This window comes from Benincasa hispida, chromosome 9, assembly GCF_027475165.1.
Source record: "Benincasa hispida cultivar pf3 chromosome 9, pf3_genome.v1.1, whole genome shotgun sequence".
NCBI lineage: Eukaryota > Viridiplantae > Streptophyta > Magnoliopsida > Cucurbitales > Cucurbitaceae > Benincasa > Benincasa hispida.
In genome coordinates this window covers 58,609,045-58,634,956 of record NC_143486.1, presented here as the reverse complement: position 1 = coordinate 58,634,956, position 25,912 = coordinate 58,609,045, and the positions used below count along the sequence as shown (strand labels likewise).

Below are 25,912 nucleotides of genomic sequence, written 5' to 3'. Positions count from 1 at the left end.
CATGGAAATCCTCGTGTTTGATTTCCTTCATAACATACATCAAGCATTTCAGGATTTAATAGAACACTCTATATTAAACATTTGAAACCTTAAACATGCATACTATATATTATAACCTTTTATAACATACTTTCAATGCATGCTACATGCTTCCTATGGTGGAATTTTAAATCTACATGGCATACCATATGTACATACAAGATTTATTTAATTATAACATACATTCATAATGCATAAATAATTAAACATATATTGATATGGACCAGTTTTGGCATTCCAAGCAAACAAATAGTCTAAATTATTATAATAATAATTAAAACTTCTTTGAACTGCCTCTGGACTTCACGAACTGACTTAAACCAGACCCGAACATCCGAATCGAACCTCCAAGGCTCTAAAAAGGGTTGAACCGGCCAAAACCTGGTTGAACCAAACCTCTAAGGCTCAAACCGACTGAACCGATTCACTTGAACCGCCGATTAGGTCGCACACGCGTCTTCTAGGCTGGGATGAATAGTGTTGCAACGCTTCATCCCAACATTGCAATGTCATGAGGACATCCTCTTTGATCTAGGTTGAACGAAGAGCAACGTTGCAACGCTGCAAGGCAGTGGCTTCAATTCAAGTTTTCTGCAGCTGATCTTTCTTGCTTCTTTCTTAAATTACAATCTAATTGCAACAGTATTGACTCTAACAAATTTACAAACTCTTATTCACACATTAAGACCAATAAACAAAGAGCCAATTACAACAATTAACATTTAATTGAAGAGAAAATAAATGCCAAAACTTAAATTATCCATATCAACTAGCATTTTCATACAACCTATGAAAATCACCCACCAAGCTAAAACTAACACAAATTGGATGCTTAAATCATTCTCTGATACCAATTGAAGGAGTTGACATTCAACATGCGAAAGCAAACATAATCATTAAGGATTCTAATTCAATGAATTTGAGTAAACAAGCAAGCATGTTCTTAATAAGGAATAGGATTTCAGAAATTTCACCTTTGAAGCTTCAAATCCAGCTGCAATCTCCTCTCCAAGACTTGGAGACCACCACTTGATCTTCCTACTCTTCTCTAAGACCTTAGATTGGATCGTGGGATCTAAAATGAGTTTTAAGTGAAAGTAAGGGAATTTTGAAAGGTTTTTAGTGTTTGGTGAAGAACTTGAGAGAGAAACCATTTTCTCTTAAAATCAATTGCATGAAAAATATTTAGCAAATTGATTTAAACAAATTATGCATGCTATTACAATGCATATCAGCATGACATCAAAATTTCAACTAATTTTAGTGGATAGTGAGGTGTTTTAATGAGTGGAAAAAGTGGGAATTTCTCACTAATTCAATTTTTTCCATTTTTAATTGAATTAAACCAATTCAATATTCTTATTTTTGAAATCTAATTTCAAAAATAAAATTTGGAAAAAAACAATAATATTAATTCAATAATTAATAATAATAAACATTAATTTTAAATAAAATCAATTATATTCAATTAAACAATATAATTAAATTAATTGATTTAATATCAAATATTAAATTAATGTAATATCAAATATTAAATTAATAAAACACCAATTCCTAACATGAATCCCTATTCATGTAATTAATATTTAAATCTTTTTTAAATATTTTCCAACTCTCTAATTACATTTAATTCGATTACTAAACATTCAATCATATCACATATAATTAATAATTCGCGTAATTCAAATTTGAACGTTTCAAATTCTCTCATCCCACTATTCTAAGGTTTAGTCCATTTATAAGCTAGTAGAGACCTAATTGACCTTTAGATCATGGGCTGCAACGATCCGAGATTAATTGGCTAAATTCTTTAAACCAAATTAATCAACAATTGTTAGCTACCAGGTCACTCCACTAAAGCCCAGTAGTTGCACTCCTCTCTCTGTAAACATATTTCTGTCTACTCAATATAATCATAATCAGTAAGCCAACCCTTCACAGATTGTCCATAATAACAACTGGGATCCTCTCATGAACAATTGGTTTGTAATCCAATCACCAAACCGAGTCTCTCTCGGGTCAATGAGAGGGTGGGTCCCTTGTTCAAGACTCGGAGTCAGCACTTAAGGGAATAACCTCTTTACTATCCCGATAACCGGGTAGGAATGAATTCCGTCTTACACCCTATATCTCCAATTATCTACCCGGTCTTATCTCTAATTATCTACCTAGCCTTACCCCTGAAATTGGGGGCTTATTGAGTCGGCGCGGTCGAGTCAACTCTCCCATGCAAATCTAAAGACAATCTCAAATAAATAGAAGTTCATAGTTAGCTCAAGATTAAGGTCAAATTACCTAGGCCATTACTTTGAAATAGTCAGTCTTAAACAGTAAACAACATTATAAAGTAAGAGTAACTTATTTCTTGGTCCGGTCTTATAAAATTTGTTGCATAGGACGCCCCCACTCACATGTCTCACATGAACGATTCAGGATCACATTGGTTGTACAAAGTACAAAGTAGGTCTCATCTGATAGTGTTTCCAAAATAAGGTATCCCTTTCCAAAATAAGGTATCCAGCCTTATCTGTATACTTATATACCATTTGGCTATCTACTCGAATTTGATCCACCCTTATGTCTCCACATAAAATGTAATAGTCATGGATCTAAGTTTATTGGATTTAGTACAATTTACATATTTAATAACAATTTTATTGAACAAAACCACAATAACATATTTATTGAAAACAAAATATATTTAATCTTACAAACTAGGAGTTTTAGGACATACAACTGATAACTTGTAGAAATACAAGTTATTTATGCCACCTTATCTAGATATTGCGGCCAAAATTGAAGAATTATGTGCTAATTGTAGGAAAATTAACCTAGTTTGATAATAATTTCAAATGCTTGCAATAAAATCCACTAACGCCAAAAGATGGAGAATATGGTGAAAATTTACTCTGTTTTGTAGGAAGATTAGAGTCACCACTTACGCCCAAGGCTCGTGAGAACTTCATCAACGTATCTCTATCACCATTGTGCCCATCGAACGTCATCACGCAGACATTCATTGAAGAAACGGCATAATACAATGGTTGATCCTGATCTACATGACAACCACAAGTGGTTATAAAAGCAAACACCGTATGCGAATCAATGATCGAGTGAACAAAGGAGCAACGCAAGATTGGGAGATCAAGACACATGTATAACTAACGATTGTGCACATTTGACGGTCGGATTGCATAACAGAAGGAAAAAAATCCCTTCATCTTCGAAATTTCCATAACCAACAGTGGGGACCACTTGGCTAGAGTCAAAGTTTTATAAATACCCCAGAGGATTCAATGAGAAATGATGTTATTCGATCTGGGCAAAGTGTTGTAGGATTAAAGAGAGAAAAGGGCTTAGCTGAGTGCTACAAAGTAAGATCTGGGAAGAAGAAGAGATAAGGCCGAAAGGTGTAATCTCAGATCCATCCTATCAATATCCCCAAGCGAAGCTCTGTTCAAGGACTCTGCTACCGGAGGAGCCAGCCTAAGAAGGAAGCTCTCCCTACCATTATTCCAACCATAACTGGCAAGCAGATCTTTATCGATCGGTGACCAAGACATTGACGCCTGATTGTCCTTTCTCTACCCTTCTCTACGTATTTCATGTTTCTTTCATCTTTCTGTTCAATCATCATGTATCAAACTTTTAATAGAAATATAAGTAGTTTTGATCATATTCATTACTCATCTTCTATCTTTCACTGTGCACCCATTATTCACTTTCTCCACTATGTTTTCTTAATCTTTTGATATGTACTATGAATATCCATAGACTTAATGTAAATTAAAGTTATGTAATACGTTTAGCTAAAGCATGTTGAACGGCATCTTCACCTGTGAGAGCAGAAGTGAAGATGTCATTCTGATCTATCGAGAGAAGGTCAAGAGAGTGCGTTAACTAAAGCGAGTAGTACTTTCAGACATGGAAGCAACCTTGCGTTCATTACGTTGGACTCTAGTTTCAACGCAGACATGCGGGAGATGCGATCGATCACTGAAAGGTGTACGCCATGAGAAAAAGGGAACAGTATTTGTATCTTTACTTTCATTAAGAACTTGCGTTCATTTGTATACTTATCTTTCTTTTCTTTTCTCAGCACAAGACTTGTCGCCGCAAACCATGTCCTTGCACAGCCTTCACAGCTAGCCCCACTCTTAGCATTTTGTACATAGAACCTGTATCGAATACATCTAGCTTAGGTTTACTGTATTTTCAACGCATTTTACTTTCCTTTTATTTTATGTAATTACTTTTGTAAAAAAACACTTTATCAAAGTATTGAAAAACCAGTCGCATAACATCATGTAATTATCGCATTAACCGGTACCGTATTTTCCTGTGTTCGACCTCGGATCACACCAAGAAATCTGCGATGAAATTATACTTGGTTACATCGTAAGGAAACTTATGACACAATAGGGCATACTACCTAATCTTAATAAACATCGCATAATCAGTAGTAGTATCGCATTGCATGAGCATAGAATTGCATATATAGCATATCGTTATGCCAACAAGTTTATGGCAATTTTATGTATCAATAAAAAGTCATCAACAATCCAACAGCATAAAGCATCCATAATATACTCGACAGTCCAACATAGTAAGCCATATAATTCAATCTATTACACAAAATCAGTGCATTCACATACTTAATGGGTTTGAGTAGTAAATCGCTTATCTCAAGTTTAGATACAAAATTCAATTTAAGCATACCAACCACCAAGTTTCACACACTTTAAATCGAATCCTCAAACATGAACCGCAAATTAATTTTAACATTTAACTCTCAATTCTAATTCACGAATTTAATCCATGAAAATTTAAACCACTTAACCCCACGCGTGGTTTGTTCCAACACCACTTCAATACTTACGAAGGTGTGACCCATTCCAAAAGTACCTCAACCTCAAACCACTCTTCCAATTCTATGCAAACATCACAACCAAGGGTTGAAAATTGCAACAACATACTTAGGTAACATAATGGACCTCAAACGTTAAAATAGCATGAGAACCTTATCGAAAAACTCCCAAAGCGAATCTTCACACTACTAGACCCTGCACTAATTCTTCCTTCAAACCTCAAATCTACACATAACCACGATAGATAATTAGATTTTAGCCCAAGTTTTAATGTGTTTCCAAGAACACCCAAAAAAAAAACACCAAAAAAAGTAACTCTTACAACAAACCTTAAGACTCCGGCGACCGAAAAAAGAAAGACGCGGCTAGGCGATAACCAACATTGACGTGATGGTAGAGATGTGCGGCCGAAGGCTGGTAGCGTCACGCAGTCGAAGTTGAGCGTGAGCGGCACTCAAGGCTCGATGGTGACCGGGGCTGGGCGACAACACATACGGGCGCAGCTGGCACTTCGTCTAAGGCGATCAGATGAGGACGAACGGCGGACGCGCGTGGGTTGATTGGGCGGCACGGTCGAACGCGACTGGAGAAGAGGGAGGAGGTCCATACGCTGCTTCACGAAGAGGAGAAGAATACCTCTTTCTTCCTTTTTTTTTTTCACTTGTTTGTTGTAGACTGAAGAGAAGAGAAAGGAAAGGAACCATTCGTCAGCGTAGGAAGGCCCACCGAGTGAAGCTCTTTCTTTTTTTTTTCGTGTCATGAAGTGAAATTGTATCGTATTTCAGTTTAGAGAGGTTGGCAAATTACTACGATCTATAGATTCCTATCAATAGACAATCCTAACCAGAATAAAAGCGAGTCACTTCTGGTTTGGCTTGTAGTCGTTGTCTTTTAGCTTATGTAGTGGTCGGCCTTCCTACACGCGCGCGCCTGCCAGAATGCCCCCTTAGTTTTGCACAAAGCCAAGCGAATACATACGATAGGCGAAGGAAAGACCCCCATTTCATAGTGCCTGGGGAATGCAAGTTTGATCGAGGATTGGATGTTAATAATGAAAGACAGAACATCTATTACTCGAGGAGCGCGCATACAGAGCAAAGCGAAAGTGATTTATTGTCTCAATAGAACCGAAGCGCAGGAAAGGAAGCACCAAGAAGAAAAACCCATCCATAACGAAGAACTGCAGTCAAGCTGGAAAGAACATAAGAGTGAAAGAAAAAGAAAGAAGACTGCAGTGCCTTAATAACCTAAGCAGATGTCTACTAGCCCTTTCCTAAAAAAAGGTTTGATTGAAGTGCTAGTACAGGTATGGGGCACTTCGTCACAAGTAATCTCCTTTATTCCATTCAATCCAGCGAAAAGCGTTTTGTGATACTTAAGTAATAAAGTTCATAAACACAGCCCAAAGCAAGGGAGTTCCAAATTTGAGTAGTGATAGACAGGAAGCACAGATAGCGAGTTTTTATTAAAAAGTGTATATAAACAATACCGACTTCAAAGGTAGTCCATCCTATATATATTTAACCAAAAACCCTAAATTCTTTTTTATATTTTTTTTTATTTTATCCCCTTTTTCCTCCTCCAAAACAACTTCTTAATTACCAAATCTCATTTAATTCCTTTTAAAAAAAATCCAACTCCTAATAATTATCACTTAAATTAAATTTCAAGATACACTTAAATCCAAAAAATTCAAATCTTTTCCAAACAAAATCTAAAATAAAACTAAACCAATCAAATCATTCAATTGCCTATGTTTTGGCCTCGAAATTAAAATCCAATAATTTCATAAACTAATTTAAATTTAACTATATCTCGGGACGTTACATGAAGATTGAGGAATCAACTGCTCAACATGGTGGTTGATGTCAGTTACATCACTGTTGCTCAACTCGGTAGTCTTAGAGGATGGTTGTAACAAGGGTTCATCTTGCCTCCCAACTGATTCAGAAACTTGAGCGACAAGGTCACTCAAGCTCTGAAGGTCAGTTCTAGCCTCAAATCCGGAATAAAAGTTGTTCTTCTAGAAGCTCAAGAACTCCTACTGCTTATGGAGGGATTCCTATGAACACTCATAAGAGTTGTTAGAAAGCTCCCTAACCAATTTTTCTAAAGACATACCTGAGTTGGCAGAAGAAGCATGTATCGACATCAAGGTCGGGCAAGGCAACTCCCAAGGGGGACAAGCATTATGCACAAAGGTACATTGTAGTTGAGGACATGCTCCAGATCGATGACCCTAAAGTGAACAGACAAAACATGTCTCCACATCCTGCAATCGCCTAACAAGCAAATCTCAAACAAGAAAGGTAAGCTTAGATAAACAACTTCCAAGCTCACAAATTTCTCTTATCTCTTTTTCATCCCGTTGGGTTGCTTGCCTCGTAAGAAGTGTATAATAGATGCATCGTTCATCATCTGCTATGATAAAACAAGTAGAAACAAAGAAAAATAAAATTATTTTTGAAGCTCTTAAAGTTTACAAGACAAATGCAATGCCAATTTAAAAGACGAGAGAAAGGGTGTCGTGGACCTATCTCTGCCAATCAAAAAATATTTATATCTCACCGACCAATAACTTCAACTAACTAGTAGTATCAGTAGTAAGAAGGGGGTCAATCCATAAGAAGCCTAAGATAAAATCTCTTAAGCTAAATTGGTATATGGAAAGCAGTAAAAATGGGGAGTTTTGGAGTTTGAGTTGACAGAAAAATTGAATGTGGGAATTTAAATTGCCGAAAGTAAGATAGATTGAGAGAGAGAGAGGGAGAGCGATATGAGATTACCTTCACTGATTAAGAGACCATTAGGCTATTTGTAGATTAATACATTGACTTATCATGCAAATCTTCATGGGTTAATTGGTGATCAAGCCTAATCTAATGTACGAAAATCCGGACAAACTCTAACACGGTTCATAAATTAACTAAGTATTATCACACAAGTCTATTTTTTTAACTAATCACATTAAGCTCTTGGATTGATTAGAAAATTAAGCTAGATAGGCCTAATCTAACCTAACGTATTTTCATTCCTTAGGTTTTGTTATCTTTTACTACCGATGACCCTAGAATCGTAGCAATTAAACCATAGTTATAACTAAAACCTATTGCTAACTAACCTGTTGCTACTCAAATTAAGCATGCTTTAAATGCAATTAGGACCCATAACATGCATAGCATGGACAAACGAACATACGAATATTAACGATTTAGTTGTCAATTAAATCTACTAGCATGTTCATTTTGGAAGTTCAATCAAGGAAAAGAAATCAACAACAAGCAAAAAATCCCAAAACAATCATCAAATTCTCAAAAATTCCACACAAAATTCCCAACAAACTTTAAAATCGATGTTGGGTCTTCAATTGTTCATTAAGACTTGAATCCGAATGTCAAAATATACAAATACAACTCAAAATCTAAAGAAACTCATGGGTTTTGGCCAAGAATGGCCAAAATTAAGCTTAGAGCTCTGATATCAACCTAACTCTCCTCTCCTTCAACCTAAAAATGAAAGAAATTGTATATAGAAGTCGTGTTGGCACCACAACATTGAAGGATAGTGTTGCGGCGCTCTAGGCTTCAAGGGCCTCCTTATCGAAGCACAGCACTGTGTGCTCGTGTGTGCATCTATTGTCTACCACGTGCAAGCCTACACGTGGCCCTTCACTTTGCCATACAGCCATGTCGCACAATGGCGCTGCCTGCAATTTCCCCAAAATTAAGATCTCGGGAAAAAGCATTGAGCGCTGCTATGTTGCCCTCCAGGGGTATTTTGGACATTTTTTCTCTGTTGAATCTTGATTGCTCTTTCTAACTCCTAATTGCTTCAAATTAACCCTGAACTATCCATAACGATCGATTCTACCTTTTACATGTTCGATACCTATAAAATCATTAAATAAGCACATAAAACCAAGTAACGACCTTGAATTAAGCGGAGTGTGATAACACATTTTTTTTGCTATCATTCTCACAGATATCATGGATATTGTCTCATATGCCCACACCTACCATACCATTTTAGTTTATTAGACAAGTACGAAAATTAATTACTAAACAATTATTCAACATGTGAATACATGGAACCAATGTTACCTGGAATGCATGAATAAAACCGCAGATTATGCTTCACAATATATTTCTTGATTGTTTTTACCTTTTTTTTTGTACGTATCGACTTTGTCCTTTAATGCTTTCTGGAGGCTATTGAAAGTTCTATCCCATAAAATATGTCCCCAATCAAGAACATTGAAGTATTTCGTGGTCTAGTTCTATCCCATAATTATATAACGAGACTAAACATTTCGTGGTCTAGTTTTATACAAACTCCTTTGTATAGAATATCCTCGCACGCATGTTTAATACACGAATGATTAGGATTAGATCATTTGTAACACTTTACAACATTTGTAACACTTACAAAGTGGGTCACACTTGTAGTGTCACCAGGATAAGGTATCCCTCCTTATCCATATACTACAGACCATTAGGTTATCACTTAAAACACGATCCACTTGTATGTCTCCACATACATGTTTAAGTTACAATGATAACCATGGATCTTAGTTTATTTGTTTGTGGTTAATGCCATAGCTTGTAGAAATACAAGTTATTTGTGTCACCTCATCTAAATATTGCGGCCAAAAGTGAAGGATTATGCACTAATTGTATGAAAATTAACATAGTTTGTTAATAATTTCAAATGCTTGCAATAAAACCCACTAATGCCAAAAGATAGAGAATATGGCGAAAATTGACTCTGTTTTGCAAGAAAACTAAAGTCACCACTTGCGTCCAAGGCTTGAGAGAACTTCATCAGCGCATCCCTATCACCATTGCGCCTATCGAACGTCAACGTATAAGACAATCACTGAAGAAACGGCGTAAGGTGATAATTGATCCTGATTCTCATGACGACCGCATTCGGTAATAAAAATTAACACCCCATGTGGGCCAACGATCGAGTGATGCAAATGAGCAGCGCAAGTGCAGGAGATCATGACACGTGTGTAGCTAACGGCTGTGCAAATCTGACGGTCTGATTGCATAACAGAAGGAATAAAATCCCTCCATCTTTGGAATTTCCATAACAATTGTGGGGACCACTTGGCCAGAGTCAATGGAATTATGCCTATAAATAACCCAGAGGATTCAATGAAAAAATATGCTATTTGGTGCTAGGCGAAGTGCTGCAAGATTAAAAAGAGAAGAAAGCTTAGCTGAGTGCTTCAAAGTTAGATCCGGGAAGAAGAAGAGATAAGGTCGAAAGGTGTAATCTCAGATCCTGTCAATCAACATCCCCGAGCGAAGCTCTATTCAAGGATTCTGCTACCGTAGAGCCAGCCTGAGAGGGAAGCTCTTCCTATCATCCTTCCAACCACAAGCAGCAAGCAGATTTCCACCGATCAGTGGCCAAGACATTGGCACTGATCGTCTCTACTCTACCTTTTCTTTGTATTCCATGTCTTTTTCATCTATTTGTTCATTCATCATGTATCAAATGGTTAATAGAAATATTAGTTGTTTTGATTATTATCACATACCATATTCTGTCTTTCATCGTTCACCCATTATACACTATCTTCATAATGTTTTCTTAATCCTTCGATGAGTGCTATAAACATCCTAGAACTTAATGTAAATTAAAGTTATGTAATACATTTAGTTAAAGCATGATGAACGACATCTTCACCTGTGAGAGCAGAAGTGAAGATGTCATTCTGATCTTTCGAGAGAAGGTCAGAAGAGTGCGTTAACTAAAGCGAGAAGTACTTTTAGACATGGAAGCAACCTTGCGTTCATTACGTTTAACTCTAGTTTCTACACAGGCATGTGGGAAATGCGGCCGATCACCGAGAGGTGTACGCCATGAGAAGAACGGAGCAGTATTTGTCTCTTTACTTTCATTAAGAACTTGCGATGATTTGTGTACTTGTCTTTCTTTTCTTTTCCCACCACAAGCCTTGCCACCGCAATCCATGTCCTTGCACAGACTTCACAGCTAGCTCAACTCTTAGCATCTTGTACATTGCGCCTGTATCAAATACATCTAGTTTAGGTTTACTGTATTTTTACTGCTTTATTTTACTTTCATGTTATTCTCTTACTTTTGTATATCACACAACTTAAATAATTGAAAAAACCAGTCGCATAACATCATGGAAACACCGCATTAAACCGATACCGTATTTCCCCGTGTTCGACCCCAGATCATACCGAGAAACTTGCGATGGAATTACACTTGGTTTCATCGTAAGGAAACTTATGACAGAGCAAGGCGTACCACCTAATCATCATAAATATCGCATAATAAGTAGTAGTATCGCATTGCCTGCATCGCATATCATCTCTATCAGTCAGCAAATTTATATATGCATTAATTTTGCATATCATTCATTCACATTCATATTTGTTCACATGCTGATAGATTCATATTTGCATTGATAAGTATGATGTGTTGTAATCAACTTTGCGTCCATTCGAATAAATTATTACAAAAAAAAAAGTATTTTCTAGTAAAGTGGGAGGAAGTCCAAACGATTCGTACCCCGAGCATTTAAAGCTTGGCAGACAAAAGGACGTCCCTCTAAAAATTTCATAATTACGAGAGGTGGGACGACGCGCCTGTTGGTCTTCCCAAGATCATGCGCCGCACAAATTGCAGTGGGCCCCACTCGGCCTTACCTATAAATAGGATCTTCCCCTTCAATTGGAACGCTTTACCTGCATTCTAAAAAAAAAAAAAAAAAAAAAAAACCTTAAGTTCTTTTACTTTCAAAACTCCCTGAATCCCTAAACCCTAAAACTAGAATTTCCTTTCTTCCCCAAATCACTTCCATGGCTGACCAAACCCAAGCTCATTCATCCTCACCTTTTGCCAACGAACAGGTAGTCATGCGTGAGGCAGCATTTCTGGCTGCCAGTCGCTGTTTGGCCGCTCAAGCCAGTAATGCCCCAAGAATTGCCGAAAGAGCCCGGAGACACTCACTGCCATCAAGACCCTCGGTGTTCCAAAGAGGAGGCAACACAAAAAGCTTGCCAATTCCGGCCGTGTCAACTGAAAGTGAAAGGAAGAGAAAAGACGACACGGAGGTGTTTGGTAATATCCTGAAGACTTTGTGTACTTGCGATGATTTGTGTACTTGTCTTTCTTTTCTTTTCCCACGACAAACCTTGCCACCGCAATCCATGTCCTTGCACAGACTTCACAGCTAGCTCAACTCTTAGCATCTTGTACATTGCGCCTATATCAAATACATCTAGTTTAAGTTTACTGTATTTTTACTGCTTTATTTTACTTTCATGTTATTCTATTACTTTTGTATATCACACAACTTAAATAATTGAAAAAACCGGTTGCATAACATCATGGAAACACCGCATTAAACCGATACCGTATTTCCCCGTATTCGACCTCAGATCATACTGAGAAACTTGCGATGGAATTACAATTGGTTTCATCGTATGGAAACTTGTAACAGAGCAGGGCGTATTACCTAATCATCATAAATATCACATAATAAGTAGTAGTATCGCATTTTCTGCATCGCATATCATCTCTACCAGTCAGCAAATTTATATATGCGTTAATTTTGCATATCATTCATTCACATTCATATTTGTTCACATGCTGATAGATTCAAAAGTATGTGTTACATAATGCAACTAAAATATCAAATATTTCATAGACTGTAGTGAATAAAATATCATATATTATGAATCACATAATGTTTGTTCATACAAGTGTTTACAAACTATAGGACCCTACAAGATTTAGGGCATCAATCCCAACAATCTCCCACTTGTCCTAAAGCTAGTGGGTATACAAGATAATCAAATTACAAGTACACAAAACAATAAACTAAAGCACAAATGCTCAGTACAAGAGTGACATCTCCTCTATTGTCCTTCACCTCCCTCAATAAGATATGATGGACAAAGGGGTTGTTGAAGACTATGTCCATTCCACAAATAATTCAAATATAGTTTTCTTAAACAAGTCAAGTTGTCTCTCTATAAACTTCTCTTTAATTATCTTATTTGTAGTCCCGATGTGAGATCCTAGGCTCGTAGATTGGCTGGGAAAGCAATCTTTAGCAACAATCTTTAGAACTTTAGCCATCTATTAATGAGTAAAAAAAAATAGAATTAGAAAAAAAAAAAAACAAACATTCTGATTAAAATTTGGCAATTATGTAAAAATCTTGTTACTCGCTCTTGTTTCTCGTTTCACTATCTAGCTACTTGATTCTAATTATTAGATCTCGATACTCTCTAAACCCTATCAAGTCTTCATCTCGACGGTCGATTATCTTTGCTCGCTTGAACCCTATTTTGTTATTTAGGTTGGAAATGAAAATCTAAACCCTAAAACTATAAACCAACGAGATAGCACATGCACCTAAAATGAAAAACAAAAAATAAAAATAAAAATGAAATAGAATAAGTGTTACCTTTCAAGAGAGAATTGGTGGTGGAGTTAACCAGTACTAGTTAAAAACTGAGAATGATAAATATGTTAAAACGACAAAGTGTTGGGAGTGAGAATCAAGAGCAAGGAGAGAGGAACGAGAGCGAAATTATGTCAGTGAGTATCACTAGTATTATGAAGTCGTCAAGCATGGTTCTCGAGGTCGAAGCTATAATTTTATAAAGTGATGATTCAAACAAAAGCCAACATTCTTATGTTCTTAAATGGTTAGTCAGTTTTTATTTGGGTCCTAAAAAATGGATGATCTATACCAAAATTCCAAGGGTACATCAGATCGATGATTAAAAAATAAGACAAAAAATGTGAGATGACTTGGTTTAAAAAAAATATATATTGAATGAACCTTTGTTAACGTCAAATTTGAGGAAAATTACCAAAATATACTTGCGCACACACGAAAAAGTAGTTTTGCTCTCGCTATCACCCATGCCGTCTCTCTTCTTTTCTCACTCACAAATTACTATATCACTCGCTCGTCTCGCTCTTTCTTCTTTTTTTCCACTCACAAATCACTATGTCTCTCGCTCTAACTCGTCTCACTCTCTCTTTGTTTCCTCTCATAAAATCACTTCTCTATCTCGTCTCTTGCCGGAGTTGGTCACATTGGAGATGCTCACGTGGACTCATCATTGCGAAGAAGAAGAAGAAGACGTATAGAGGAGAAGAAGACAACATGCATAAATATTTCTCGCACCGGTGAAGAAAAGGAAAAAGAAAGAAAAAAGATAATACTGTAACTTCATATAATCATAACATCAACAAAGAGATATCTGACATTTAAAAAAAAAAAAAAAAAAAGGGATCATTTACCATTTTAGACCATAAAATGGGTCTTTTGAGACAATTATCTCAAATTCAGGGAGTCCGATCGAAACAAAGAAAGAAAAGGAGAGCAACAATTCTCTTTAATTAATCTCATCAATAATGGAAGTTCTTCGGGGATTCATTGTCAACGGCTACCGGCGACGATGGCAACGCCGAAACAAAACGCCATGCCCATAGAGGTTCAATGTTGCTTATTTCTCACCAATTTGAACCTGAACGTCCTGATCTTCGATCCAAGAAGCATCATTTGCGGGACGCGAAGTGCAAGGTCTAGTTTCTGGTTGATTCCCTTTGAAAAATGGCAGCAGTATCAGTTAAGCAACCAACTGCGGGCAATAATTGTTAGCCATTACCTTACCTGGTTCTCGTTGTTAAATTCATTTTGAATTTTACATTTCAAAGTAATTCTTGGCTAGTTTATGCATTGCTTTTCCTGTATTTTTCTCAAGCTCAAGTGCATAGCGTTTTCACAAGTCTTGTTCTTCAGAATTGATTGCTCGCTTTCTCACTTTGTTAATTAATCTGTTTATTTTACTTTCTTCCGCATAATGTCAATTAGTTTTAGGGATTTCGAAGCTTTTGACGTCACATTTCTGCAAATTCAATCTATGCACTTCCTTCAGTTTAACGTTTGGTTTTTTCTGTGTTAGAATTACTTGTAATTCCATAAATTCTTTTTACTTGCATCGTCTGTCCCGATTGCTATGCCAAGTGCAACCAATGTTAAGGAAAGAATCTAGACGTCATATTTTTATCTCCAGGAAAAGACTGTCATAGATGAACAATTGAAATTCAAGGCGCATTACTCGATCCCTGCAGCATCTCCATTCCACTTGCAGGGATCATGCTAGGCCAAATAAAAAAGGCAGTCCATTAAAGCCTATTTGTATGACTTGATTCTCCAAAGAAGCTAACATTACAGGCTTAAACTTCTCTTATATGACTTGGTTTTTTCAGTTTTAGAAGCATTTCTAGTTATATTTTTTTTATCTCTATGCTGTCCTTTCATTGAGAAATGCAACAATTGATGCGTAATCCTGTTTTTTGTACACTGCTCATTGATATTTTCAATTTTGAGTTATCTACACTGTATATTGTGTCATTGGTTCTGTCTGTATTGATCAGACCTTTTGGTATGTCATGTCAGGAATCAAAAGATAGTTATATGATTTTTTCTTGTTCCGACTCCGAGCACTACAGAAGATGATGTGAAGCAATGATGTTGCAGCTATTTGCTCTTTCCTGTGAATGGTATCCTTTATTGAAGTAAATCCATGTCACAAGGGGTGAGATTTGGGCACTTATCGAGGACCAAATGGTGGAATTATGTTATGTTCCAACACTTCAACCGTTTGTTTTTCTCAGAGGTCAAAAGGCTGCTTAGCTTATTGCACTGTTTATACTACTAGGTGACTCATGAAAGTTCTCTCAAAATTTTGAATGTTTATGTATCCGTCCGCCAACTCCATTTCTTTTTCTTTTTTTTTACTGTTAATATTGCATCAGGTCAGAGGTCGTTTCCAGTTTCAACAAGTGTAGTTTCTTTTTTTTCCATGACTGTAGGCCCGTTAATCATCAGTGATCAGATGGTGATGTTATTGGGGGAGTACAGGAAAAAGAGCACAAGCATTTTGATTTGACCCTCTTTGTAGATTTCCTCCTGCTATTTCCTTAAAGAATTATTTCTTTTCTCTAACCGAACCTTAGTACCTTAACCTGCAGAACCACAACACCTGTAGTTTCTCTTTGAAAGGAATGCCACAAGGAGTTGTTCAACATAGGCAGCCAGGAAATCTATCATATACCAGCTTAGACAAAGCTCATTAAGAAAGGTCATTCTAGCTTCTACAAATGATTTGACCGGTGACAAAAATAGTTCACTTCTACAGCTCTCCTTGCAAAGACAGCACCTTGGAGACAAGCAAGACCACACAAAAACCACCCCACCCCACGTTTTATTTTTGTGCATTTTTACCATCAAACTACATTGGAGATGCAAAATTGAGAAGTTATTGGTAGTGTAATGTCCTGAACCTCTCAAGCCCAACCTATATAGCACTGACACTCCTAAAATGGCCAAGTATCTCTATCGGATACCGACACGTGTCCAACATGCCAGCTAGCATCCCCATTATTTTATTATTTTTCAACACGTGATAAGCTAAAATTTAGGGTATTCACCACAACTTCTCACAATTGCACAACACACCAACTCTCAAATTTAGGGTATTGATCAGCAGCTGGCCGATTCTTTCTTGTAGCCTGAAAAATATGCAGAAGGCTTGTTAGATTCTAATTTGTAGTTTTGTTGTGTTAAACTAATTACTAACTTATTAGGATCGGAATATTGTTATGACGTTGGTCATCTTATCTATTGTATGGTTATTATTTGGAATCTTAAAGGTAAATATTTTGCATTATGTCAAAATAGTCACACAGATATTTACTTTTGTGAAAAAAATAAATTAACTTGTCCCCAAAGTGTCATGTCCTACTTTTTTTTAAAAAAAAAAATAGATATGTCATCGTGTCCCTGTTGTGTCGTATCCATATCTCGTGTCAGTTTCTGTGCTTCTTAGAACCAACAAACTGAAGCTTGTATAGACCCAAAGTTGTAGCAAATACTCGATGTGAAGTTGACATTGATCTAAATTTTTTTGCTGCTTTCTTTAAGTGTATGTTTCTCCTTATAGGATAGATTTTTAATCTTTATTGATGTTCGTGAAGCCAGGTTGATCACCTCTCCCCCCAAAACAATTCTAGTTTAGAAGAACCGAAGTCTAATTTGTTGGATTAGTATATGTATTCAAGCTAAGACGTAATGCAAGCATAATTAGCCTTATTTGTCCTATTTGAATGCAAGGATAGTCATGAAAAGCTGGTAAACCTGCCGAAGTAAGAAGTTTCTTGCTTTGTGTTATATGTGGATTACTGTATTAAACTCTGTAAATGGATTCTGATCAAAGTATGAAACTTCTAACCCAAAACTTCTCATTTTCTTTGTTTAGCAAGTTAGTAACTAGACTTGGAATCATTTAGGGAAGAACTGCATGTCTGCATTTCTTTTCCTCGATTTTCTGAGTAAATTATCCATGTCAACCATTTTGTCACCGTGCTAGTAGGTTTACTTTTGTGGTACACATGGTCTCTCAGAAGTTTCAGTGTTGATATAGCATCCAGAAACCTTATAGGAAGGGGTATTAATATCTATATCAAAGTTTCAGTGTTAATATCTGCCTACCTTTTTCTGGTCAAAAAGTTAAAAGTTGTTCAATAATAAATATGAAGAAGTCAAACAGTTTCTTCCTTATTTATTGCTACCATGTAAATTTAATTATAATTCTAAAATAACGTACACATGTTTATAATTGCGTTTAATCCAAGTTCTAAATTCTATTAGAACAAGCCCATTGTGATCACACTACATCTATTAAGTGCTGCAATGAGACTCAGGTAATTTCCTTGAGCTTTCTTAGTGGAATAAATTGGTAACTAAGGCGACTGCAAATTTCAGTTGATCGTGTCAACTGCCAAATGAACTTCTGTAATGAATTTATGTTTGCTATGGGGTTGAGAAAACTGTGGACGTGTTTGTGTATTTGAAATTTCAGGCTGGTCCCTTCAATTCCTTAGAGGCATGCACAAGCACTTAACAACATATCAAACTATTGACCATATTTGTGTTGCTGTTTATATATTTTTGGTATTTAAAACTTAAGGGTATAGTTGTACAACCTATAGGACAGATCTTGTTCAAGTAAGCCATTATTGTATTTTTGGTATTGTAATTGGAAGGAGATGAAAAGATTTCTAAGACAAGTTTGGTCACATTGAGATGACTAGAAAAGAGTTAAGTTTTTTTTTTTTTTTTTTTTTTTTTTGGAGTAGAAATGATAAAGCTGTAGAAATTGCTTTCCTGAATTGCGAGTTTGTATTGTTTAACGTTTTTCCTTGCAACTGTTTTCCTTTTTCTTCGAGTATATCTTATTCCCTTATTATCCTCTTGCATCTCGATTCTTACTTATTGGTCAATATATTAGTGTTCTATTTCTGAACTTTAAATTTGACTATTGACCAAAATTATTTAATCAAACTTTTTAAAGAGTTGAAATTGTGTAATTTCTTCTGATCTTATCAATGTTATCCTATCTCTTTACCCAGTAATCTAGTAGCTAGTCCCTTCGGTGTCCTTATCATCTGCCCAAGAGTGTGCTGTCTATTTCATTTTCTTTTCATGTTTTTCATTTGATCTGATGTAAATCCTAAGCTGTGTTCTTGTTTGACTTCTTGAAAGCTATTGCACCATTGTAAATTCCAAAGCAGTATCTCATCATGTCAAGGTTGAAGTTTATATATTTTTTTTTGTCATATCACTTGTAATCCTCAGTAAAGATGGAGATATTTCTCTTGCCTGTTAACAGTTTGACTTGAAATTCTCGTTCAACAAGTTTATCATAGCACGTATGTGCAAAGGAAATGGCTTGGAAAATTGCACTTATTGCTGCTATGTCTTATCAGTTCCTGTGCTGTATGTAGTACATTTGTCCCTTTACATAAACATATTCCTTGGTAGTGATCAGATAACAGAATTATTTTTTTTGATCTTTTATGTGCATAGAAGAGAATAGCATTTTCTACATATATATATATTCTCATACACCACCTTGTTTGAATTTTTTTATGCATTTGCACAGAATTATCATTTACTTCAGTCAGGTAGAAGCTCGATGCAACCTTTCCTACAATTCTGTCAAGCTAGATTGTACAAAAGGCATGAAAGGAATGTGAACTTACTCACCTTGAAGTTCGATATCAGCATGGATGCAAAAAGCTTACACGTAGTTCTTCAGATGGATCGACTTGACTGCAAGCCTACAATGTTAACTTCTCTGGAGAATCAAGTCATATAAACAGGCTTTGATAGACCGTCTTTTTTATTTGGTCTAACATGATCCATCCGTTGCAGCGGAATGGAGATGATGAGGGATCGAGTAATATAACTTGAATTTTATTGTTCATCTGTGACAGTCTTTTCCTGGAGAAAAGAAATGTGAAGTTTAAATTCTAAAACATTGGTTGCGAATGGCATGACAATCGGGACAGACATGCAAGTAAAAGAAATTGCGTAAGTTATCAGCTTTTGCTTTTCTTTAATTTCCTTGTTTTCTTCTTTTTTCACCTTCAGATTTTCCTCTATACGTAGACGTGAATTACTATTAGTGCAAAAGCTTCCCATGGAAAGATTCTGGAAGTTTCTTCATATGAATTCTTTTTTCCACGCTTACTGGGTTTTTATCCATATTGGGCTCCATAAGGCCCATCCCTGATTAACATCAGGAACTGTACTCCTGGTCTTGCGCGTCTATTTAATAATTATTTCAAAGAATAGAATAAAAATTTTGGATTCAAGGTTTTGAGATCGTTCGACATAATCATTTTCTAGGAAATTATTGTCTGAGGATTAAAGAATCTATATCTTTTCAATCTCTCATTTTTTCGTTCTCCCTCCGGTTTGGTTTTATAAGCGTCACCGTGTGAGATTGCATTTTTCTAATAGTTTATTTGATGCACTGTTTCCAAGTAAGAATCTAACGGTGACAATATGTGCTGCCTATAATTATAGTTTATGTCGCAGGATGTAAGTGTAGGAACTACAAAGACATGCAATGGTATTATCAAGCATTCTTATTAGTATATAGGGTCCCTCTCATTTATTGATTGTGAAATTGATTTTTACATCTCTTGAAAAAACTTGTCACCATCTTAATTAAATCTGCATAGTTAAATTCTTTTTAACTGTTGAGCAATTTTTGGATTTTTAGGAATATTTGTCCTTACCTTTGTGATCTGAACATCAATTTTTACTGCCTCAGATTACTTTAAATTTTAGTGAGTTTCACCTTGACCAAGCGCATGGGACAATTCATGTCAGAGAAAAATATAAGTTTTTTTTTTTTTAAGTACAATCAAGGGTAGGGGGATTTGAACTACAAACCTCGTGGTTTCCGACATACTCGTATGTTAATTGAGCTATGCTCGACTTGGCGTAGAAAATATAAGTTTCTTCTACGTTTGTTGTGTTAATTTAATTTAGATGATGTGGCATGTGAAAGGATTCAACATTGAGTGCTATTATCAGTTCTTTGACAAACTAGTAGTGGATAGTGTATTTAGAATTCCTGTCTAGGTACTTGTAATCCTTACCTTCCACCAGATGAACGCGGATGAACTACTCACTTCACAGAAGAAAGAGCTGTGTGGGGGCATTTTTAAATTGTGCTTAGGTGCATCCACTTCTTCATGAGATAAATTTAGGAGTGGGAGTGGGGGGAGGGGGGCCGAAAGTATTATGCTTATGAAGACATAATTATGCAGCCCTTTTTCATTCTTTCATGGGGGTTGACAGTAGAGAAATGACACACCACTTTCCTCTCTTTTTAGATGCATTTGAAATGGGGCCATCATTCTCTCTCATACCCCATGTCTCTTTGCACCACCTCACCAACCGAGCACAGTTTCAAATATTTATTGGTCAAACACGGTGCAATGGAAAAGGAAAAACATGCTTAGATATATTTATATATATATATGTTCTGTTACACTTCCAGACATACTGGTAATACTGTATAAGCACATAAATGGTCCTTGAACCCTCATAAAACTTTATTAATTTGCAATTGAAATTCCTAACCCTGTTAAGTGAACAGAGCAACACTGTTTCTCAACATATTTCCTTATGTACATTGTTTTTCAGCTGCTGCATGAATATGTCCCCCACCATTACCTCTTCTCTATATGTCATATAGATCCCTATCCACTGGTCACTCCATTTTCTCCAAAAAAGAAATGGGAAACGTTGAAAGAGAAATAGAGAGAGAGAGAGAGAAACCCACAAAAAAAGGAAGCTTTAATATGCCCTTCTTGTATATATGATTTTTATCATAACATAATCTAAAATAGATACTTTTCTTGCGTACTTGTGGTCAAACAGGTGTTCGTGCTGTAAGGACCCACTGGCTATCCTATCAAGCGACAAGAAGCGATGGGCTGAAAGGTTGAAACCTAAGAAGCCATATTGCTCTTTTGTATTGGATATAAACTTCAAGGTCTAATCACGTCGATGCTTTGAATTTGCTTTTGTAGGAACCAGAAACTAATATTATATGAATTCCAAGCACTTAGCTTAGCGATGGAAAATCGTTGCTTTGGAATCACAAAACCCTTTCTTGTCATCTTCATGATTTTTAAATCTCTTTTTGGTCCATCATGTCAGGTATTCTTTTTCTTTTTAAATTAATGTTTATCCTTTGCTACATGCTACACCATAATCAAAATGCATGTTATATGCCTCGGCACAAAGTATTATACATCACTAGCCATCCAATCCTGGCCTCCAAAAGTAGCCGACCAACAGAAACTTAAAAACTCATCTTATTGGTGATAACATGTGATTTGTGGCCTCAACCCCAGAAACCCATTGGCTGATTTTTCCTTTTTTTCTTTTGCTGTCTCTTCTAATTTTTTATTTAATTTTACAAAGCAGCGACAATGACTTGCTAATGGTTTTTTTTCTTACCTAATCAGGAAGTGTTCCTTAGTTGGTCTTCGGTTTGGCCTATAGACTCATAATTCTAGCTCTGACTTCCATTTTCTTGTCTATGAAACAGCGTCATAATATTGGCAAAATGTTCCATTGACACATCTAATCCGAACCTCATTAAAGAAGATGTAGTGCTTAAAAGGAATGATATCCTATAAAGTAAGAGATAAGATGTTTGATTAATGACTCCATTTGTTGGATGAACAAGTAGCTGAGTCCAGCTAGAACCCAGTTCTAACTATCTTAGATTCTAAATCCTATTATGCTTTTTATTTAAAGAAATTTGATTTGAAATTAGCTTTAATACTAATATTCTGTCATGGTTTTCAATTTTCTTATATTGTAGTCTGATGGGACAATAATTTGTCCAATAACTGTCCAATTAATGTTTTCTAATTTACCTGAAGCTTAATACAATAATTCCCCAGCTCAAATTCGTCTGAATGAAATGTATATGTAGTTAAATGCAGGGTGTTCTCACTGTTGCTCACGAAAGATGACATTAATTAATATGAAATGAAAACAAAGCTATAAGAATCTCTAACAAACTTGATATTCAATCTGGCTAAAATAGGTTCTTGTGGTGCATATTAATGCTTTATGATTTGAAAATTGTTCAGCATTAATGTTTAATTTTATGCCAAACTCTTCTTTCATAAAATGTGTGATTCCATTTTTGACAATGTCTAGAAGCTTTTCTTTTGTTAGTCCCCCAGCATAAACACGTGGATAACTCAAGTCACTGTAACCTTTATGTTAATCATAAATCTTTGGGGGCACTTTTGGCATTAGACTGCATTTGCACAAAATGTGGTATTACAAATCCGACATGAAAAGCACACAGTGAAGCATTCAAAGTCGTCTTTTTTTTTTTTTCCCCTTTTTCTTTTTCCCTTCCTTTTTGGAAGGGGAAAAGATAAAAGTGTAACACAGAACACCTTATCTTAACTATTAACATTTTTTTTTCATGGAGAAAGATGGCTCGTAATTTATATATAGTTTCTTTTCACCATTTCGTAAAGGGAAACTTACTTTCTGCAGCAGCTTTGAGATACTGTTAGCATTTACTTAAATAATGTAAAGTAATTGCGTAGGGAAGGCAGGCCATAATGCTGATGATGTTGATGATCCTTTTGTCGGGGGAAAACATGCATGGAACGAAGTACGTGTTGATATGAGCCAAATTAGCTTCATGGAAATGGAAAGAGATGAAGAGATTGGTAAGCATCGCTGAAATTAATCGAGTATGTGATCAGCCTATTATGATTTTTGTTTTTTCAGTGGAAGAATAATTATGCATGCGTACCAACTTTAAATTCCTGTTCTTTTGGTCGCAATTGAGATTGAACATTTCTGCACTCGCATACCAAGTTTGAATTGATTGCATATCATCGAAAGAATTTCCACATAGTTGAAGACCCGAAAAAAAAAAAAAAAAAATTCCTTTTATCCCTTTATATGTTATTTGGATTATATTGAGATTAAATTTATTTTACTTGAATTACGAATAGAACCACCACCATTGTTAAATAAATCATTCAGTTTTTTAGAAGGATATACCATCTTTTAATTTGTCTTGATCTAAGAAGTACGATTTGATTAGTGTATTTATGTTGGACATGTAGTCAATATAAGTCTAATATTTGTTAAATGTGTATCAAACATTTGTTAAGTATACTAAATATATACTCATATATTACAAAAATAATTATTCTCGAGGAATATACATCAAACTACTTTTTTAATCATAAAATTGTATAAACGAATTTGAATTTCCTTCTTGTATAAAAATTTTATATATTATAATTTTAATAAATTTTTCTTACTACGTTTGTATCCTAGATTCTAAAAAAAGACTGTCGTGTTAACATATTTGTATCGTATCGTATCCATGTTTCGTAAATGTATATGTACTTCTTACCTCTTCGTAGTTTTAAAATTTTCTATAAAGTTCCTGCATAATAACTAGGTATATATATATATATATATATATATATATATATTCCTTTTAGTTAAGTGATGTTTAAAATATTTTGTGATAATACTTCATTGGATGGATATTTTTAATTCATGTAGGGCTAGTTGAACTTTTAAATGGGCTAGATTGAAATAGATGTTTAACATTCCATTAAACACTAGCTAGGTTATAAAATAATATATATGTATATTTTTTAAATACCACATTCTGATTCACTTTTTTTAAGTTCAATCATTTTGTCAAACTATTAATTTTTAGATAATAATTATTGTCTTTATCTACATAACAATGGTAACTAAATCAAAATCATTACTGAGAATATAATTTAAAACTTATTAAAAGGTGGGAGAAGAAGCTAAAACTTAGAATGATAATAGGGGAAAAAGAGATATATTCAGCCTATTCGTTTTCCTTGTAAATAGAAATCTTAATAGGTGTCAGAGTACTCCTCACTTCTCAGTGATATTTATTTCTGTCTGAATATGTTTTGAAACATGTTATTTATATAATGATGGTCAGACATTGCTTTGTTCCCTACTAGAAATTGATTTTACCTCATCATATATCCAGAAGCCAGTAGAATTTTTACATGTAAACCTTGGCAAATGAAGTTGGCTAAAGTTCACCATATGTTTCATTTTTTTCACACTATATCTCTGCTTTGAACATGATTGTTTATGGTCATTAGTCTATTTTTCTTTGCTTTTTGTATGGATAATAATCATTATAAAAGTGTCATTGAAACAGGTTAAAAGCTGAGAGAGCCTCGAATCTGCCATGAATTGAAAGCTACGTTTCAATTTGTATGTGCCCAGAGAAATGGCTGTGTGAACCCATAATTTTGTGCCCTTTCCAAGTGGGGAACTATGAAATCCGACCTCCAAAGCCTTCCTTTTTCAAACTCGCCGTGGGAATAGTAACTATCAATCATATATTTTAAGACTAAGTCTTACTTTTTATATTTAAATTATAGAAATGAAGAGACCTCTCAATCGATATAAAGATATATGAATTATTTTTTTCATTGTCAATTAGTTTTGAAAGTCCATAAAGTTCAAATGGGTATTCAGCTAAAAGAAAATTGTGATCCGACCCAAGAATATCAATGGATAATATCTTCATCTTGAAGGGACATGCTGAAAGATCCCATATCGAAAAAATGAAGAGATCTCTCAATCTTTATAAGACACATGAGTTACTCTTCTCGTTGTCAACTAGTTTTGAGATAGAAACTTCATGTTTATCTAATGGTTCGATTTATCGTTTTGGCTATGTTATACACTCACTTTTCAATTAGATCTCTCTTTTCGTGTGTTGTGTTGCGTTAGATATCTCTCTCAATGTTTTGAAAATTGTAACACTTTTTTATAATTGAGTTGAATTGAACCTCAAGTTTAAGGTGGATATTAGTGAGTTTGAATTGAGTTTTAAACTCAAGTTTAATTGAAGGAGTTCTTTTAAGTTGGATATTAGTGAGTTCAACGTTTATGACATTAGAAACAAATATATATATATATATATATAGAAGTGCCAAGCTTTGGAGTAAGTGTAAATTCAAATGTGATTAGGCATTGCATTTGTTTATACACAAGCCATATTCAAATATACATATTATCTCAAGACAGTCAAAATTTGGAAATCTTTAGTTTATCAATATTCATGTTACAAATTAATTATTAATAGAGTCTCTTAGCCCTTCACATTGAGGGCAGGATCCTTCCTTAACGATTTGGTTTCGATTCTTCCTTTATTGGTCCCATACATCTTGAATTGGTAACATGAAAAATTAGGGGGACCACATTTATTTTATTTTTTCTTTTATATCTTCAGAAAAGAATATATATATATATGTCAATCTTCTAAGTTCTAACATATATAAATATTTTTTTTATTTGATTATAATCCACTGTGATTTAGTGATTTAATGCAGCTTCCAATCCACTTAGAAGTTGATGAGCTTAGTTTAGTTTTTTTTTCCCTTTTAATTGTGTATTTAGTCTTTGATTTTAAAAAAAAAATAGTAACTACGTCCTTAAACTTTAGATTATATATTTCCATTTAATCCTTTACCTTTTTAAATTATAGAATTACACTTAGGTGGGTGGA

General features: G+C 35.1%; 1 protein-coding gene across 15 annotated transcripts; it reads left to right on the top strand.

Moving 5' to 3' along the window:
* The first annotated feature begins 14,254 nt into the window (after positions 1-14,254).
* On the top strand, positions 14,255-24,837 carry LOC120084489 (uncharacterized). 15 transcript variants are annotated; one of them, XM_090317728.1, is made up of 8 exons: positions 14,255-14,541; positions 15,376-15,637; positions 15,792-19,129; positions 19,257-19,353; positions 21,220-21,282; positions 21,372-21,501; positions 22,923-23,048; positions 24,554-24,837. In XM_090317728.1, exons 4-7 carry the CDS (start codon positions 19,316-19,318, stop codon positions 23,004-23,006), a joined length of 315 nt encoding a protein of 104 aa, XP_090173854.1. In that variant the 5' UTR covers positions 14,255-14,541; positions 15,376-15,637; positions 15,792-19,129; positions 19,257-19,315; the 3' UTR covers positions 23,007-23,048; positions 24,554-24,837. The 15 variants fall into 15 exon arrangements, 14 of the variants coding, with proteins under 14 accessions (XP_090173854.1, XP_090173850.1, XP_090173844.1 ...); XM_090317729.1 differs by having other exon boundaries at positions 14,341-14,541; positions 15,376-15,595; positions 18,923-19,129; XM_090317724.1 differs by having other exon boundaries at positions 18,923-19,353; positions 22,928-23,048.
* Positions 24,838-25,912: the final 1,075 nt, after the last annotated feature.

Coding starts and splice junctions, on each gene's coding strand:
- LOC120084489 (XM_090317718.1), top strand. CDS start 19,316: ATGACAATCGGGACAGACATGCAAGTAAAAGAAATTGC. Junction 19,354..21,219: donor ATGCAAGTAAAAGAAATTGC/GTAAGTTATCAG, acceptor GTGGTCAAACAG/GTGTTCGTGCTGTAAGGACC. Junction 21,283..21,371: donor AAGAAGCGATGGGCTGAAAG/GTTGAAACCTAA, acceptor TTGCTTTTGTAG/GAACCAGAAACTAATATTAT.